This window comes from Schistocerca serialis, chromosome 11 (assembly GCF_023864345.2).
Source record: "Schistocerca serialis cubense isolate TAMUIC-IGC-003099 chromosome 11, iqSchSeri2.2, whole genome shotgun sequence".
Taxonomy (NCBI): Eukaryota; Metazoa; Arthropoda; class Insecta; order Orthoptera; family Acrididae; genus Schistocerca; species Schistocerca serialis.
The window spans coordinates 99,297,821-99,317,281 of NC_064648.1; the positions used below are offsets into that span (position 1 = coordinate 99,297,821).

The 19,461-nt window shown below is 42.4% G+C and overlaps 1 protein-coding gene across 3 annotated transcripts in view; it reads left to right on the forward strand.

The window, feature by feature from the left end:
• Positions 1–19,461, forward strand: part of LOC126426733 (zinc finger protein 430-like) — a 495,002-nt gene that overhangs the window by 106,373 nt on the left and 369,168 nt on the right. The window contains exon 6 of one of the 3 annotated variants that reach the window (XM_050088703.1): positions 9,047–9,212. The exons of the other annotated variants lie outside the window; for them this stretch is intronic. Coding sequence (XP_049944660.1) covers positions 9,047–9,092 — 46 coding nt within the window. The 3' untranslated portion in view covers positions 9,093–9,212. Of the gene's footprint in view, positions 1–9,046; positions 9,213–19,461 lie in introns of those variants that run through there. 3 annotated transcript variants of the gene reach the window in all.

Here is a 19,461-nt window from a genome sequence, read left to right on the forward strand (position 1 = left end):
ATTGGAATACATTCAGCAAGTAATGGAGGATGTAGGTTTGCAAGAGCTACTTTGAAATGAAGAGGTTGGAACAGGAGAGGAATTCATGGCGGGCCATATCAAACCAGTCAGAAGACTGGCGACCCAAAAAAAAAAAAAGGGAAAACGGCCCATAGAGAAATAGATTGCCACGTGGGAAGCCATCCAGTACAATCCACCTTAGTCAGTTAACTTGCTTCTGGTCTAAATTTCGTCAATAGTGGTATTCTCTTCTGGAAGCTTAAGCGACGTATAAAGAAATCAAGTATTGTTCCTTTGCGTGAAATCTGATTTAGTACCCATGCGCAGCTTTTCTGTACCACCTATATTTTCATCTTGTGTTGTTTTCTCGTAAACTAAGTGACTATTGTATTCCCTTTAGGAATGATGTGTATCATGAGAGAACAGAACTCATATATTTCACGCGAATGTAGCACACAGTCTGCATTCATGTTGGCACAGGAAATCGGCAGCGGCTGCACTGATGCAACTTTTTTGATGGCATGGTTGATAACTATTATGGCTTCACCAGATGCACCATGTTACTGTGGAACTGAACCTGAATCTTACTTTGGATGATATTTATTGTGAAAAGATTTAATATTATGATTATGGCCACAGTATATCAAGGGTAGTATGGGGAATCCTGTTCATACCAGTTGCTCCTCCACAATCCACCATCTCTTGTTATTTGAATTGATAAAGAGAGAAACACTACCCACTGCTCTACTGAACGATTTTCAGAATGAGCAAAGGCATGACTGTGGAATAACCCCACTCTCATACACATCCTATGAACTCGAATTATTTGTTGGGTTTCCAATTTCTTGCATTTTATGGCATAAATCGAAATTAGTTTTCATGGAAACCACTAGCAGGTTGTTAAGTATTAGTTTCGAGTTCTGTTTCAGAAAATAAAAGTGTTGTCAAATTCACTATTGTCCTCATCTCTTTATTTCAATTAGCAGTTATCAACCAAGCGAATGCACTGGAAGTCTGATGGTTCAGTAATGAGAACTAATGGCAATGATCAATATAAATTAATGAATATCCATTGCATTAAGAAATTCTGAATTACAAGTTGATAAATTCGAAGGGGAGACTGATTAATTAATTAACTAATTCTATTCAAAGGAACCACTGCTTCTTATAGGTTCACCCAATCATAATTGTTAGAAACTATAGCTTTGAGCACTGTAAAATTTCATAGGCTCAACTCCTTTCATGTATTTCTGGTAACATCCTACACAAACAACAGCACCATTCCACAGACACTTTCATTTAATAACATCCATCTTCCAATACGGTAGATACTTTCCAGTCCAAACATCGGCAGCAACTAGATCTTATTTTAACTAAGAGGCTAAGAGGAAAGATCTCCACCATTTTCTGCACATGTACCCCATCCATTGCGCCAGTTGTGACAGTGCTCATATACTACTAGTGACAAAAGTGCCCTTTGTCCTTAAAAAGATTCAGTCTCCTAAAACACCTAGCAGAACCAATCTTTGTAAAACTAAGGATCCTGAAACAGTAGATATATTTGGTGATAGTGTATTGAAAGAAGTTGATTCTTGCATTCTTAAATGCACCCATTTTTGAAGGTTACCCGAAGATCAATCCACTTCTTACCCTTATGCCTGGCAGCACATTTGATCATTCAAAAGTGAAATCCCATGAGTGTTCATCAAGAATATTGATATCCCAAAAGCTCTCTGTGATTCTAGGAATCAGGTAACTTACAGCTCCCACAAAAATATAAGCAAGGTAAAGGCAACTTTCAGTTCACCATCCATAACTGCATCAACATTTACTGGGGGAAACACTACGCAAGTATACAGGAGTGTGTCAATATTAGGAACATCATTGGAGTGTGTGCAGATATCAAAAGGGCCATTGGGCCACGCCTAAGAAGACTGCCTACTTAATGAGATCAATGAAATACTCTAATTGTAATCAACAGTTGTGTCACTGGTTGGAACACTACCCCAATCTATGTTCATGACCAGCCACCATCGAGCCAAAAACAATTTCTCATCTGTCAGTTTGCTCGAAGCTCAAAGCCATGCCTACAAATGAGGAGCTTAAAAGAGATATTCCTCGCTTTAAACCTAGGAAATGCCCCGGTTAAAATGACACCAATGCAGAATATTTCAAACTTACACAGTTCCTTCCACAACCATACAACATTTTATTGATGTGTTGGCCTGTGGTAGTGTGAGATGCAGGATATGCACAACGCCAATGTCACTATTCTATACAAAGGTAAAGGTGATCGTGGTGATTGAAATTGCTACTACAGAATTTCGCTGCTTACTATAGGCGGAAAAGCATTTTCCCATGTGATGTTGGGCACAGTGGAGAAACTTGCATAATGTGAAACTTCCTGGAAGATTAAAACTGTGTGCTGGACCAAGACTCGGGACCTTTGCCTTTTGCGGGCAAGTGCTCTACCGACTGAGCTACCCAAGCACGACTCACACCCTATCCTCACAGCTTTAATTCCGCCAGTACCTCATCTCCTACCTTCCAATCTTGCGGAATGTGTGTGTCCCAAGCCTCAATGTGGGTTTCGATCTCAGCGACCTACTGTTGATATGATCTTCACACTACGGAAAATTCAGAAAAAATTTTGCTATCAGATGCCAGCCTTGTTCATTACTTTCATCAACATGAATAGCGCATTGACACAGTCAGCAGCAAGGGACTGTACACCTTACTAATGAAGGTAGTATTCCCACAAAAACTCCTGAAGATGATCAGCGCCTTTCACAATGATATGGATTGTGCTATATGGTGATTGTAGTCAATAAACTCTGCTGCCCCGGCTCACTAGCGTCAGAAGATATCTCTCTTGATGACGAAATAAATGCTACAATTGGTGAAGTGGTGAAGACTACTGGGGAGCTCCAGATGTGAACATTGGCCAACAAGCACCTTACAGTGACCACAAAAATATTCGTCTGTCAGGTAAGGGTAGTGAGCATTGGCTTGTATGAGACCAGATCTGGATGTCATATGCTAAACAAGAATGTGATTTCAACAATCCTCCTTTTTGGTGGGTACCAAATATTCTAGGCATACCATGGAAGGACCGTCTAACAGAAGAGATGGTCTCCTGACTGCTGCAAGGCTGCCGAGTATTACTGCCACTTTCAAAAAATGTCATCTGCAGTGGCTAGTACACTGTACACTGTACACTGTTTAGTGAGATGAGAGTTGCAGGGAGACTGCCTGGAATTCCTGCACTGCGTTGTAAATATTTCGCCAACGGTGATGTGAAAATATTTAATACTGGCTGTAGAGAAAGCGAGGGTGTATGAAGTACTGCTGTTTTTGATGCTGTAACATACTCCTCACTTATCGTTGATTTCTGGAACTTTCGAAGCTGAATGCCCTTTTCTCTCATAGAGCGTAGTCTTGCTGTACGTCAACAATGCCCCTGCAGTAGTGGTCACACACTGGCTTGGTGTATTCGATAGAGCCATTGTTGAGCTTCAGCATGGAGAGGTTGCATGTCAGTAAGTAATGCAATACATTTGTTTTCTGAAAGCTGCTAGGTTTTTTTCAAGATTCTAGTATACTATATTATTCCCCACTCTTTTGACTACAAAACTGTACTTTTCAACATAATCTCTGTTCATGGTGACGACCTTACTCTACCTTACTGGGAGGGCCTGTATACCCACGTGGTACCACTCTACTAGTCGACGTTGAGCCAACATCTTGCTGCGTCAACAACCACCCTGTTATTTATGTTCTGCATCCTGTGAAGCGTATCCTTCATTGGGCCAAATAAATGGAAGTTGGAAGGTGTGAAATCTGGGATGTACGCTAGATGAGGAAGAACAGTCCAATGACGTTTTGTGAGTTCCTGTAGGGATGTACAGACTGGTGTGAGGCCTTGCGTTGTCATGGAGATGGAGAACTACATTTGAATTTTTCTGCCTATCAACACGCTGAAGTTGTTTCTTCGATTTCCTGAGGGTAGCAGCACAGCTGTGTGCAGCTGATCGGCACGCCGAATATTGGACAGGATTGGGCAGCCTTTTCGGGATGATAACAGCGCCTCGCACAACGACTCACCATGCTTTTGTTCATTGCCTGGTCTCTGTAGACATTCTGTAAGCGCCTATGAATATCTGCGGTGCTCTGATTTTCCACCAAAGGAAACTCAATGACTGCCGTCCTGCTCGGTAAGCACCTCATTTACAGACACCGTTTCGAAGGCTGCCTATAGCGCCGCCGTCTATCGGAAGTTCAAGGAAGTATAGGTGCTGAAAGCGGGAACATTCCACGATGTCACACAACAAATTGCGCATTTTTTTCAACCATAATCGGCCCAAAAAATGTGTTGCATTACTTATTGAACGAATCTTGCGGTATAAAAAAGTTGCTAGAAACTGTAGTTGAGAGTTGAAAGTGTTAGTGTGACATAAATGTTTGTGTGAATGTATTATTTCGTGGAAAGAGCACAGTGGGTTATTTTTGAGATGTGTTGTTGAAACCGTCTCATGCTTGTTAATCAGTAACTTTTGGGGACGAGCATATTGATAGTAGAACATAAATAAAAAGGCTTCTGTGATCATAGATTTTCTTGTGTAATTAAAGTAGAAACGCAAACTACCAATGGTTGATGAATGATTGTGAAACGAGCTTAACTGTTAACATAGGACTGGATAAGTTTAGGCATTGTTGGGAAAGTGTGTTACACACTAACACGAATAAACAAAGTAATTGAAGTTGTTACTTCAAAGTGATATTTTCGATATTTCAACTGAACAAGTTTAATATTAGAAAGTATAAGACACACGCATTCGTGTTAGCTGTATGGTCAGGTTTATTTCGTGATGCAGCATGTTCTCTCATTACAGCCACCAAACTCGAGTCTGATAGTCACAAAAAATACGTTAACAGACTAAGGAGACACGAATAGCCTTATGACACTCTGTATACTGCAAACAGACATCTGCTCTTTAAGAATAGTAATTAGGTTTCTGCACATGTCTCCACGAAGGGCCACATATTTCATCACCATAACAATTATACATTTCTTTACGAGGAGCTTGCTGAAAACTGCAACCGGTGGAAAAATTCCTCAAGGACGGCAGCTAGTTCCGTGACGGCACATCCTCTACGACTTGGCTGTGGAATGAGCGTGTAGACAGGCACCTACGATGGAACCCTCTTTTTTGAATGATACGCAACTGCTTCGCCTGCGGGTCTCAAGTGAGCTTTGCCTTGGACTCCAGTGTCAACAACGAATGTGCCCTCGTGATGCTGCTCGAATCTTCCGTTACAAAGTAAAGGCAATTGGAGCCCTCACTTAGCAATGATTTGCAAACGATACATCGATACATGATTCCAGATAAAAATATACATGAATTCGAGTGTCATTAAAGGCATGTCAAATGTTCCTCTCATCTATTGTACGAGGGGCGTCCAGTAATTAATGCAGCACATTTTTCTTCTTGGCCATTTTCGGTTGAAAAAAAAAATGCCCCTATACTTTCATGAAGTTCAGATAGGTGATCGCATTTGGGAGGACGACGGTTCAATCCCGTGTCCATCCATCCTGATTTAGGTTTTCTGTGATTTCGCTAAACCGCTCCAGGCAAATGCCGGGATGGTTCCTTTGAAAGGGCACGGCCGACTTCTTTCCCCGTCCTTCCCTAATCCGATGAGACCGATGACCTCTCTGTTTGGTCTCTTTCCCCCAAACAACCCAGCCCAGATAGGTGATGGTGTTACATGTAACCATCAAAATGGCGTCTGTTACAGAGGTGCGTTCCAAGGAGAGAGCTGTTGTTGAATTTGTTTCTGTGGGAAACCATAGCATCGCAGTTTTTGCATGAAAACAGTGCATCTCAGATATTCATAGGCGCTTGCGGAATGTCTACGGAGACCTGGCAGGAAGAAAAGCACAGTGAGTTGTTCGGCAAGGCGTCTTTCATCGTCCAAACAAGGTTGCACAAACTTGTCCAATTTCCCATTTACTGCCTGGCCACACACTGCTGTGAACCCTGGACTGTTGGAACGTGTGGAACCTTCAGCATGTTCATCGCCACAAAAATGCAAACAAACTCCTCCTCCTCCATGAAAATGCAAGGCCCATCGCAAATCTGTGCACATGAGGAGGTCTCACAAACTTCAGTCGACTGTTTTTCCTCATCCACCCTACAGCCTGAATCTCGCACATTCCAACTTCCATCTGCTCCATTGGAAGCAGTATATGGATGATGGGGAGGTTATTGATGCAACAGACATTGGCTCTGACGTTGACCAGTAGAGTGGTACCACGCTGGTTTACATGACCTACCTTTAATGTGGCGTGAGGCTGCCACTTCGAACGGAGATTATGTTTAAAAATAGGGTTTTGTAGCCAAACCAGTGGGGGCCAATATGGTATATTGGAGTCCTGAATAAAACAACCTGCTTTTACAAATAAAGTGTTACACTACTTATTAAGTGCCCCTTCTAGTTCATACTTTTATACAAATCATTTCGGAAAACATCTGGCTGATATTTTCTTAAATTTCTTTTTATTTTCAAGTTTCATTGAGAAAATATATGTAAGTATCTATGGGTACTGTATTATTATTTAGAATACATAGATCAAGAGAAAGTGGAGACAGTTCAGTTTATGCTGTGATTTGGTATTACATTAATTTTTCACCATAACCAGAAGAGTTCATGATTTCTACTGTGATCAGAAATGAAATTCTGATAACTTGATCAGCAGACCATGTCAGTGGTCGATCTTCATGCTCTCTTGCATCATCGTCAAAGAGCAGGTTGATGGCAGTTATATAAGAGGTCATTCTGGAAGATCTCTCAAATGTGCAAAGTCTTTTACAACCTCTGGTGAGGCAAAGCCACAGAACAGTCGATCTTTGTCAGTGTCATCTAGTTTGAAAAAGAGTCCAAAGTTCTAAATCTCTGCAGCGTCACATAGACTTGGCTAATAACAAGTTGAGCTGAGGCGGCTCATATCGATAGTGCCACTCTGGTGGTTTATCTTTCCTGCCACGGTCAGGGCGGTAAGCAGCGACGTCTGGGAACTACACGAGGGGTAACGAGGCGAGCTCCTGTGTGGGATGTGCTCCGGGACATGGTGGAAGACGGTTGTCAGGTTGACGCAGCGAGTGTGGGACCGGACCTATCGCATGGAGATATACAAGTTGGCTCTGAACGGAAGGCGCCGTACCAAGCAGCGGTAAGCGGGCGTCCGGTAATTTGTGTGAGGGACTAACGATTTTTGCATTGGATGTCTCAGTGGTTCCCGAGAGTTGCGGTGGCTGCTTTCGGAGAAGTGAATTGGTAAGAGCTTGTGTCTATATTCTTTTCCGTACGATGTTGCTGCCTGCCGTTATAAATGGATGAAAATCAGGCGCTTGTATTGACTATACGAGAACTGGTGATGTAAAATTACATTTGTGATTGAGTCTCACTTGTACTGTGATAATTTAGAGGCGAAAATTGTGGTCGTTTCATTAGGTATGGTTCTTTGCTGTGCAACTAAGGGAGTCAGTCATTTGGGGTAACTGAGGGACCACCATTATGTTGGTCTAACTGATACGTTCACCACATTTTGTCTATGGCTTTGCGAATCGAAATTGTGGGGGAGTACACGTGTGAGTAATTTGCTATTTTATTGATGGTTAGGTTGTAAAGACTGTTCTCTGGTGTGTAAAATCACGCACTGATTTGTAGCCAATCTAAGCAGAAGTTACCATAGCTACTTGCTGCCGGCCGCGGTGGTCTAGCGGTTCTAGACGCGCAGTCTGGAACCGCGCGACTGCTACGGTCGCAGGTTTGAATCCTGCCTCGGGCATGGATGTGTGTGATGTCTTTAGGTTAGTTAGGTTTAAGTAGTTCTAAGTTCTAGGGGACTTATGACCTAAGATGTTGAGTCCCATAGTGCTCAGAGCCATTTGAACCATTTGCTACTTGCTTACATGCTACTGTCCTTATGATTGGCGTTGTTCATCTTTTGAATTTGGGTGTGCTCACGTAACTGAAGGAATGTGTATGGTGGTTCTAGATTGTAGGCTGACTAGTATTTGAACTGGCGTTGAGGTTAAGGGCGAGATCAGCATCCCGCAAACCCGCACGCTGTGCGTGGTTAAATGTTCCACTATTGGGGAGCCGGCTCTCTGTTCCTGTATTTTGTAAGGATACGTGATGAGTGCATCGCTTTCGTTTTCGCGTGCTAAATTGCGGGGTGTCGGTGCCGTCCTAGGGCTAGACTTGCGATGTATGTTATGTTGAGAGGGAATTAACTGTACCAAACTTATGAGAGCTTTTAGTTTGTTTTAGGTCTGTACATGGAATGATGTTCATATTTTGTCAATTACGACAATAACTTCCTGTGTGGGGAGATCCTCTGAGGGACTTGTATTGTACTGTTGCAGTGTAGTCCATCAAAACGCGCTGCTGAAAACTTGGGACTGCAGCTCTCTGATGTTATATATTACTGTTTAATCTTAAATGACTTGGATGTAATATGGTTGTTGAGGATTATGTAATTAATTTTGATCGCTGGTTCCTTAAAGGAAGTATTTCGTATTAAAATATGTGCTCAGTCAGAGCCTATTTAAATATGATTTTAACTTATCATTCAAAATTTCTAGTCTTGCTTTCTTAAAAGGCTTTCAGTTAAATGATTGCTATTTGCCTATTTAAATGTTTGAGTGACTTAAAGGAAAAGAATATTATTTTGTAATTTTGTACTGATTGTTCCTTTTGGGTAATACCTGACTTATGTGTTCAATAAATGAGTGTCTAGTCAATGGTGATGCACTGTTCTATTGCTAGCCTACCCCTTGCAGTCCACAGCCTATTGAGCTGCTTTGTGTCGAAATTGTGTTTAGAACACCCCTCTGACATGACACCTCATTGGTGGCAGAGCTTGGTTCTGTTCTTGCTTCCTGGGGCAGTCATCACCATTGTTTGGTATATGATTAGATTAAGATTGGTTGCTTGTATTTGTTGTGGTACAGAATCTGTTCGTTTCATTATGTTACAGGGAGATGAGACCAGCCATCCGCAGCCTCAGGGTTGCCCGGGACTAAAATATTTGAAAAGGGAACATTTAATTTATGAATTGAGGATGAGAGGGGCTCCCACTAACAAACCATCCCAGAGCGCACGGCGTCTTAGAGTGGCCCATTTGTCTCGCTGGGGAAGACAGTACGCAGGTAAGCGCTGCTTTGCTGGCTTGCGCTGCGTCGCTTTCTGGTGTGCGAGGGAGACTTGAGTTTATGCGGGGCAGTAATCCGTCAAGTATTCAGACTAGTAGAGTCCATGCATAGTTAATTCACAGGGTGAATAGATTGGGTGATTGGGAGCAGTTTAAAATTACGCCCGAACAGAAGGCTATGATTGCCGAGTTGCACCAGACGGGTGTGGCCTTGCAATTTGAGAATAATTTAATAGAGTCACAGGAGGAACAAGGCAAAGGAGGTACTTTGGCACAAGATCTAGAGAGAGAACCTGTATGAAGGGGAAATTTAGTTAATACAGGACTGTCAGTATGCGAAGCCTTTGCTAAGTTACCTAATCCCATAGTTTTATTAATTCAGGGGCTGACAATCTTAGTAGTTGACGAATTGTCAGGAGTTGTTGAGGTCCTGTGGTTATTAGGTCCTGTGGTTATTAGCGCGTTTGGAAGTACACGCTTGTGCTTTAGGTGTTGATCCGCATGTTATCTTGCAGTTAATTTATCCCTTGGCAATGGGTTTGTTCGGCACGATAATTAGTCAAGTGTTGCAAACCTGGGGTTCTCTTGCCAATGTGCATAGGCGGGTTATTGAACGGAAGTTCACATCCCATATTAAACATGAACTTACTGGACAGTATTTCTATCGTGTGCAACAGGGTAATGAAATGTTAGAGCAGTACATTAGTGAGGTTCGGATCACTCTTACTGTGTTGGATTTAGATGTGACAGAGAGAGAGGCCGTTGATAATATATTGGAAGGTTTTATGCCAGAAGACCATTCTCGCATGATGTTTGCCACAAGACCAACGACCTTTACTGAACTGGAGAATTTGGTGTCACAAATCGAAGGACTCCATTTTGCGGATAGTAAGAGAGACATTAAGGAGCGAGTCAATGCCGTGATTCAGAAAGGGGTAGCTAAGGCTACTGAGAACAGGACAGGAGCCGTCAAGGCTAATAGGTGTTTTCGGTGTGGTAGTTCGGAACATTTGGTACGTGTCTGTCTGGAGAAAGGAAGACCTCCTTCTAGCTGACTGTAAGGGGACAGAGACGCTGCATCACAGAAGTGTCCCATACGGAGGTGTAATCAGATAAGGGCTGTTGTAGGGTCTTCCTTACCCTTTGTGTGCAGGGCCTTGAATCGTGAACCGATTATTATGTTGGTCGACTCAGGGAGTAGTGCTTCCTTATTGGATTACCGTTGGTATCAGAAGCACCGTTATCTGTGTAAGCTGCCGGACTTACAAACGACTCCCGAGGTCTGTCGGGCTGTTAATGGGCAGAACCTGTCTATTATAGGTTGCTGTCGAGGTAGGATTTCTATTGAAGGGTTTTCTTGGCCAGCTAAGTTGTTGGTAGTGGATAACCTACCTGTCGATCTATTATTAGGTTGTGACCTGATACAATGGTGGGGATTTTTTGGATTGGGCTGATAGAATATTTTCTTTCCGTTTTGCACTGGGGAAAGGGTTTAAATTTTGTTCATGTCGGGTGCAGACGGAGGTTAATAATGTAGTAGGGCAAGGTTCCGAGTTTAGACTCAGTCATTTACCGCATAGTCAGGCGGAGAAGTTGTCAGGGCTTTTGAGTCGTTTTCCTGATGTATTGACTAACAAATTAGGCATTACACACAAAATTAGATATCACATACGCCTCACAGATGATATACCTGCTCGTCAGCCACTTTATAGACTGTCGCCTCCCAAAATGGAGGTATTACGGCAGTTAAATGATAAAATGTTGCGGGAAGGCGTAATTAGGAAGTTGACTTCGCCGTATGCGACTCCTATGTTTTTAGTCCCAAAGGTGGGGGAGGGATACCGCGCCGTAGTGGATTATAGACAGCTTAATCAAAAGGTGGCGTTGGAGTTGGTCCCCTTACCCGACCTGCACCTTTGTTTTACCTGGTCTGCGGGGGCTAAGATCTTTACTGTCCTGGACCTGTATCAGGCTTATTATCAAATCCTGTTGTCGGGAGAGTCTAAGCCTGTACCACAGACTGGAATCTTCACAAGTTTAATCGGGTGCCATTTGGATTGTCCACGGGGGCAGCGGTCCTGTCCCGGTTGCTTGATAATATCTTTGGTGACGTCAAGTACAAGTTTGTGTATAACTACCTCGATGACGTCATAGTGTATAGTTCAACATTTGAGGACCACGTTCAGCACCTTAAGCAAGTTCTGTTATGATTGCGTGAAGCTGGACTTATGGTTAAGCCATCCAAGATTAGTTTAGCACATGAAGAGATTTCCTTCTTAGGACGTTTGGTTTCTGCTAAAGGCATTAAGACTGACCAGGAGAGGATGAAAGATTTGCAAAAGTTCCCACCTCCTAAGAATAAGAAGGGAATCGCCCATTTTGTAAGAATGGTGAATTTTTTTCGCAAATACATGCCAAATTTTGCACAACTGGCAGTGCCCCTGAACCAACTTCGAAAGAAGAATGTACCATTTGAGTGGAAGGAGTCGCAACAATCCTCCTTTGACGCGAGAAAATCTGCTTTAGCTAAACCTCCGGTGTTAGCGGTTCCCGACTTCCGTAGGAAGTTTGTGGTTTAGGCTGACGCGTCGAACTCTGGGGTATCTGCTGTTCTCCATCAGGAAGATGAGGGTGAATGTATCCCAATTGCCTACGCCTCCAGGACCCTTTTAGCTGCCGAATTATCGTATTCCGTTTACGAATGGGAAACGTTAGCAGTACTCTTCGCTTTAGAAAAATTCCGTTTCTACCTGGAACATAGGCAGTTCGAATTAGAGACCGATAACCAGGCATCAAGCTGGGTCCTGGCTAGACCCAGGAAGACTGGACGCATTGCGCGGTGGGCGGTACGGATATCCGCTTTTAGGTTTAGCGTCCGACATATTCCGACATATCAGGGGATCATAAAATTCTGTAGCGGACACTCTAAGCCGAATGTTCGAGGAGGCTCTAGAGACAGAGAAGGGTAATTCTGAAGACAAGTAAGAACGTTGGGTCATGGGTGTGCTAACGGAAGTCCCGGTACTCTTTGGGAGTCTAAAGGAGAGGCAGCAGATGGACCCGAATTGGGTCCACTGAGGAAGCAGCTCCTCGAAGGTAGGCAATTGCAGGGGTATAGCCTCGAAAAGGGTATCATCTGTTATCAGACTACGAATGACGGAAGGTCTAAGATTTGTTTGCCTAAGGAACTCGTTCCTGCCGTGTTCCATTACTTTCATAGCTCGGTGGTAGGAGGGCATTTGGGAATTGTGAAAACTGTTCAGAAAATCCGAGAACACCTGACATGGAAGACCCTGTATAAAGATGTCCCTAGGTTAGTGGGGGAGTGTCAGGTGTGCAAAATTTTTATACCAAATGCGAATACTCAAAGAGGCCTCTTGCAGTCTAGCAGGTAGAGGTGCCAATGGGCAAGTTGTTTATTGATTATATCGGTCCCTTGCCAAGGACTAGGAACGGACATAGGTATGTACTCGTGGTAGTAGATGCTTTTACCAGATTTGTATGGTTCATTCCTAGTAGCGGAATAACCGCAGGGCTCACTATTCGCCACTTAATGGGCATATTTTCCATCTTCCGTCCCCCACGGGTTTTAGTTAGCGACAACGCCCCCGCCTTCATGTCTCAACAATTTAAGAAGTTTTTTTCGAAAGTGCTATACGGCATACCACCACCATTCCATATTATCCGCAACCCCCCTTTGCGGAACGCGTCAATAGGAACCTCAAGGCCGCATTGATAGCCTTTCATCATAAGTCACAGCGTAGGTGCTTCGGAACTATACCCTGGTTGAACTTAGCTTTCAGTGCTGCTCATCATGAAGCGAGTAAGGCCACCCTCCCTGTCGCTGATGCTTAGCTACCCGGCGAATTCACTGCTCACGAATTTGTGGGCCATCAATGACTTATTACCTGAAGAGCTGGACGAGGAGCAGATCTGCCAGAATTGGAAGCGCGTGCGTAGAAACATTGAGCTCGCACATCAGAGGCTGGCGCAGCGCTACAATGAAAGACGTCGTCCGTTCAGAGTGCAACCGGGGGAAAGAGCGTCTTTATTCGTAATTTTGTTACAGGGGGTCAGGGCGACAATAAGATTGCAGGAAGTCTCTCACCGCATTTCGTGGGTCCATGTAAGGTGTTGCGTGTCGTAAACCTGGTCAGTTTAATAGTTAAAAACCTACGGAAGGGAAAGGTCTCCCGGTTTCACGTCCCCCAGGTGAAGGGAGGAAACTGACCCCTCTGGAAGAAAAGAAGGGAAGGGGGTGTAGTTTCTGTTTTCTGCGGGGGGGGGGGGGGGGGGGGATGAGCCGTGGCGGCTCATATCGATAATGTCACTCTGGTGGTTTATCTTTGCTGCCACGGTCAGGGTGGTAAGCAGCGCCCTCTGGGGCCTATGCGAGGAGTAACGAGGCGAGGTACTATGAGGGGTGTGCTCCAGGATGTGGTGGAAGACGGTTGTCCGGTTGACGCAGCGAGTGTGGGACCGGACCCTATTGCATGGAGATATACAAGTTGGCTCTGACAGGAAGGCGCCGTACCAAGCAGCGGGAACCGGGCGTCCTGTAATTTGTGTGAAGGAGTAACGATTTTTGCAGTGGATGTCTCAGTGGTTCCCGAGAGTTGCGGTGGCTGCTTTTGGAGAAGAGACTTGGTAAGAGCTTGTGTCTACGCTCTTTTCCGTATGATGTTGCTGCCTGCCGTTATAAACGAGTGAAAATCGGGCGCTTGTTTTAACTATACGGGAACTGGTGATGTAAAATTACATTTGTGATTGAGTCTCACTTGTACTTTGAAAATTTAGTGGCGAAAACTGTGGTGGTTTCATTAGGTCTGGTTCTTTGCTGTGCAACTAAGGTAGTCAGTTATTTGGGGTAACTGAGGGACCACCATTATGTAGGTCTAACTGATATGTTCTCCACATTTTGTCTATGGCTTTGCGAATCGAAATTGTGGGGGATTACACGTGTGAGTAACTTGCTATTGTATTGATGGTTAGGTTGTAAAGACTGTTCTCTGGTGTGTAAAATCACGCACTGATTTGTAGCCAATCTAAGCAGAAGTTACCACTGCTACTTGCTTACGTTCTACTGTCCTTATGATTGGTGTTTTTTGTCTTTTGATTGTGGGTGTGCTCACGTAACTGAAGGAATGTGTATGGTGGTTCAAGATTGTAGGCTGACTAGTATTTGAACTGGTGTTGAGGTTAAGGGCGAGATCAGCATCCCGAAAACCCGCACGCTGTGCGTGGTTAAATGTTCCGCTACTGGGGAGCCGGCTCTCTGTTCTTGTATTTTGTAAGGATACGTGATGAGTGCATTGCTGTCGTTTTCGCGTGCTAAATTGCGGAATGTCGGTGCTGTCCAAGGGCTAGACTTACGATGTATGTTATGTTGAAAGGTAATTAACTGTACCAAACTTATGAGAGCTTTTAGTTTGTTTTAGGTTGGTACATGGAATGATGTTCATATTTTGTCGATTGCGACAATAACTTCCTGTGTGGGGGGAGATCCTATGAGGGACTTGTTGCAGTGCAGTCTATCTGAAACGCACTGCTGAAAACTTGGGACTGTAGCTCTGTGATGTTATATATTACTGTTTAATCTTAAATGCCTTGGATGTAATATGGTTGTTGAGGATTATGTAATTAATTTTGATCGCTGGTTCCTTAAAGGAAGTATTTCGTATTAAAATATGTGCTTGGTCAGAGCCTATTTAAATGTGATTTTAACTTATCATTCAAAATTTCTAGTCTTGCTTTCTTAAAAGGCTTTCAGTTAAATGATTGCTATTTGCCTGTTTAAATGTTTGAGTGGCTTAAAGGAAAACAATATTATTTTGTAATTTTGTACTGATTGTTCCTTTTGGGTAATACCTGACTTATGTGTTCAATAAATGAGTGTCTAGTCAATGGTGATGCACTGTTCTATTGCTAGCCTACCCCTTCCACTCCACAGCCTATTGAGCTGCTTTGTGTCGAAATTGTGTTTAGAACACCCCTCTGACATGACACCTCACAAGTATTCTTCTGAGCAAGAAAACCACACATGAAGATTGAAATTTCAGTATGGGTTTTCAATCTCGAGCTGTGCAATTTGTCTTGGGTGATTAATGGTGTTTGGTCAAGTGTAGAATGATACATTTCTACCGTGTGAGAAGCTCACATGATGTTTAAATGTAACTCAGATTCGTGTATCCCCTGCATAAGGCTAAGCAGCTTCCATTTTCATTACTAAAGAGGAGCTCTGTCAAATTTGTTACTTAACTTGTTACTTCTTGCCTGTAATTTTGGAACTGTATGTGTATGTAATGGTTCTTAAATAGTAAGAAATGTCTTACCAGACAGAAGTGTTACTTCTTTTTATTTCAATACCATAACATGATAACTAGATGTTGGTTGTTTTTTCTTAATATCTCATCTAATGGATCAATTTTGTGAGAACGATTAGCTGACCTGGTCATTATTTACACAGACAAAATTGTGACCATCTCATAGAGGTGATTATCATTTATATTTATTACATGTAACCTGCTTGTTTCATCGTAATGAAGTCTAATATATCAATGCAATAGAATTAGATGTGTTTATAATCACTGACATAAATTTCGCGACCAAGCCAGTTAATCATGAAAGAAATATTTCACGTCCGTTCACATTTCTAATGGGGTTGAGAGAGAGAGATAGAGAGAGAGAGAGAGAGAAAGAGAGAGAGAGAGAGAGAGAAAGAGAGAGTGAGTGAGTGTGAGAGAGAGAGAGAGAGAGAGAGAGAAAGTATTATAGTGGGTAGCTAAGTTCAGATTTCTCTCTCACCGATGTCGTTTACATGTGATCTGAAGCCGCTTTTCACTGTTGAATCAGCCTGACATTGGACATAGTTTAAGGTAAAAAATTTTTCGTAATTCCTTCTTTACTCAGATCCCATATAATCGACATTTTAATGGCGACTGAGAACGAGAGCGTAATAATTATGGAATAATTAATTGTATTGAATACATAATCGTATTCATAACCGTATGTTCATTGTATGTTCGTTTCTTTCCACATGAACATATGACGTACATAAGAATTGAAGATGCATGCAAATGTACGGAGAAAACTATGAAAATGAACTAGGGTTAACAAAGAATAGAATTAAATAAAGAAATCTAAAATTTTTAAAAATTAAAAATCAAGAGAATGACGAATTTACGTGCCATCATCTACAACAGTGGGTGAGGTAGGGCGCTGTTATACTCATGCGGTAGTGAAGTGTAGTGTGGAGTTTCATAGTGGTGAGGTCTATTTACTTGAGTCCCACACTGTATAGAAAATTTGCTATCTACACAAAATCGCAATTATTTTATAATTACACTAATTTCTTAAGAAGTCACAGGATGCCGGAAATTCTTGGTAAAACGCGCCATTTTCTAGTAGCTATATGCATTTTTTTTTTGGAAAGAAATATTTTTAGTCAATAAAGTTATGCTCAGGGACATAAAAAATAAAAATAAGGTGAGATGTCGCTCCAAAGACGCTGTACGTTATTTTGAATCCAGATATCAAAAAAATGAAAGATATCTGAAATGTCGAAGGAACAGTACTGCTTGGAGGTTTATCTGCATGCAGAACTGCACTCTTGTTGTATCAGACGGTCAGTGCATTGATGCCATTTTAGTTTTCGCATCTTATCACTGCGCAATCTTACCCGTGAAGTGTCATTTTGTGTGCAGCCAATAACTGCAAAAAGTGATAAAGTCGTTTGCGAATGCATGTTCCAGCTATTGGCAATTCAATAAATGTCATAAGTAGGCAATTCTAATGGCATTAATGGACGTTTCAGTGAATACATCTTATATTAGTTAGAAAAAAGCTACAATGTCAACAAAAGAATGGTGTTAATAGTGTAGACGCTGTAAATTGGATATTTTGCTTCAACAGGTACGTAACTCACTTTTTTGTTTTAGTAATGAGAGCCTAACCTCTGTAACATCACAAGCTTCTGAAACAGGTGTTTCACATGCCACGTAGTTTCACTCTCGTTTTTCACACTAAATTAATGTAGCCTGTTTGCTTCATTTCCCAGATCGTTTGTTGCCGGAACCTCTACGGGTCAGTTTCATTGCTTGATTTTACTTTTGAATTTCATGTTGTGGTTTTCAAAGTACATAAGCCTACAGCAAGCTTTGTGGTAAACCATTAATAATAATAGGGCTCCATGCATCTACATCTACATGGATACTCTGCAAATGACATTTAACAGCCTGACAGAGGGTTCATCGAACCACCTTCACAATTCTCTATTATTCCAATCCCGTATAGCGCGCGGAAAGAACGAACACCTATATCTTTCTGTACGAGCTCTGAGTTCCCCTATTTTACCGTGGTGGTCCTTTCTCCCTACGTAGGTCAGTGTCAACAAAGTACTTTCGCATTCGGAGGAGAAAGTTAGTGACTGGAATTTCGTTAGAAGATTCCGTCACAACGAAAACGCCTTTCTTTTAATGCTGTCCAGCCCACATCCTGTATCATTTCAGTGACACTCTCTCCCATATTTCGCGATTACACAAAACGTGCTGCCCTTCTTTGAACTTTTTCGATGTATTCCATCAGTCCTATCAGGTAAGGATCCCATAGCACGCAGCAGTATCTTCCAATTTAAGTTGTTCGCAATTGTAATTCCTAGGTTGCTGTTCTTGTTGTTGTTGTTGTGGTCTTCAGTCCTGAGACTGGTTTGATGCAGCTCTCCATGCTACCCTATCCTGTGCAAGTTTCTTCATTTCCCAGTACCTACTACAACCTACATACTTCTGAATCTGTTTAGTGTATTCACCTCTTGGTCTCCCTCTACGATTTTTACCCTCCACGCTGCCCTCCAATGCTAAATTTGTGATCCCTTGATGCCTCAGAACATGTCCTACCAACCGGTCCCTCTCCTCGTCAAGTTGTGCCACAAACTCCTCTCCTCCCCAATTCTATTCAATACCTCCTCATTAGTTATGTGACCTACCCATCTAATCTTCAGCATTCTTCTGTAGCATCTCATTTCGAAAGCTTCTATTCTCTTCTTGTCCAAACTATTTATCGTCCATGTTTCACTTCCATACATGGCTACACTCCATACAAATACTTTCAGAAACGACATCCTGACACTTAAATCTATACTCGATGTTAACAAGTTTCTCTTCTTCAGAAACGCTTTCCTTGCCATTGCCAGTTTACATTTTATATCTTCTCTACTTCGACCATCATCAGTTATTTTGCTCCCCAAATAGCAGAACTCCTTTACTACTTTAAGTGCTTCATTTCCTAATCTAATTCCCTCAGCATCACCCGACTTAATTCGACTACATTCCATTATCCTCGTTTTGCTTTTGTTGATGTTCATCTTATATCCTCCTTTCAAGACACTGTCCATTCCATTCAACTGCTCTTCCAAGTCCTTTGCTGTCTCTGACAGAATTACAATGTCATTGGCGAACCTCAAAGTTTATATTTCTTCTCCATGGATTTTAATACCTACTCCGAATTTTTCTTTTGTTTCCTTCACTGATTGCTCAATATACAGATTGAATAACATTGGGGAGAGGCTACAAACCTGTCTCACTCCCTTCCCAACCACTGCTTCCCTTTCATGCCCCTCGACTCTTATAACTGCCATCTGGTTTCTGTACAAATTGTAAATAGCCTTTCGCTCCCTGTATTTTACCCCTGCCACCTTTATAATTTGAAAGAGAGTATTCCAGTCAACATTGTCAAAAGCTTTCTCCAAGTCTACAAATGCTAGAAACGTAGGTTTGCCTTTCCTTAATCTGTCTTCTAAGATAAGTCCTAAGGTCAGTATTGCCTCACGTGTTCCAATATTTCTACGGAATCCAAACTGATCTTCCCCGAGGTCGGCTTTTACCAGTTTTTCCATTCGTCTGTAAAGAATTCGCGTTAGTATTTTGCAGCTGTGACTTATTGAACTGATAGTTCGGTAATTTTCACATTTGTCAACACCTGCTTTCTTTGGGATTGGAATTATTATATTCTTCTTGAAGTCTGACGATACTTCGCCTGTCTCATACATCTTGCTCACCAGATGGTAGAGTTTTGTCAGGACTGGCTCTCCCAAGGCCGTCAGTAGTTCTAATGGAACTACTGCTTTCCCTTCTTTGGTTAGTACTGGGTTTCCATCTGAGCTCTTGATATTCATACAAGTGGTCCTCTTTTCCCCAAAGGTCTCTTTAATTTTCCTGTAAGGCAGTATCTATCTTACCCCTAGTGAG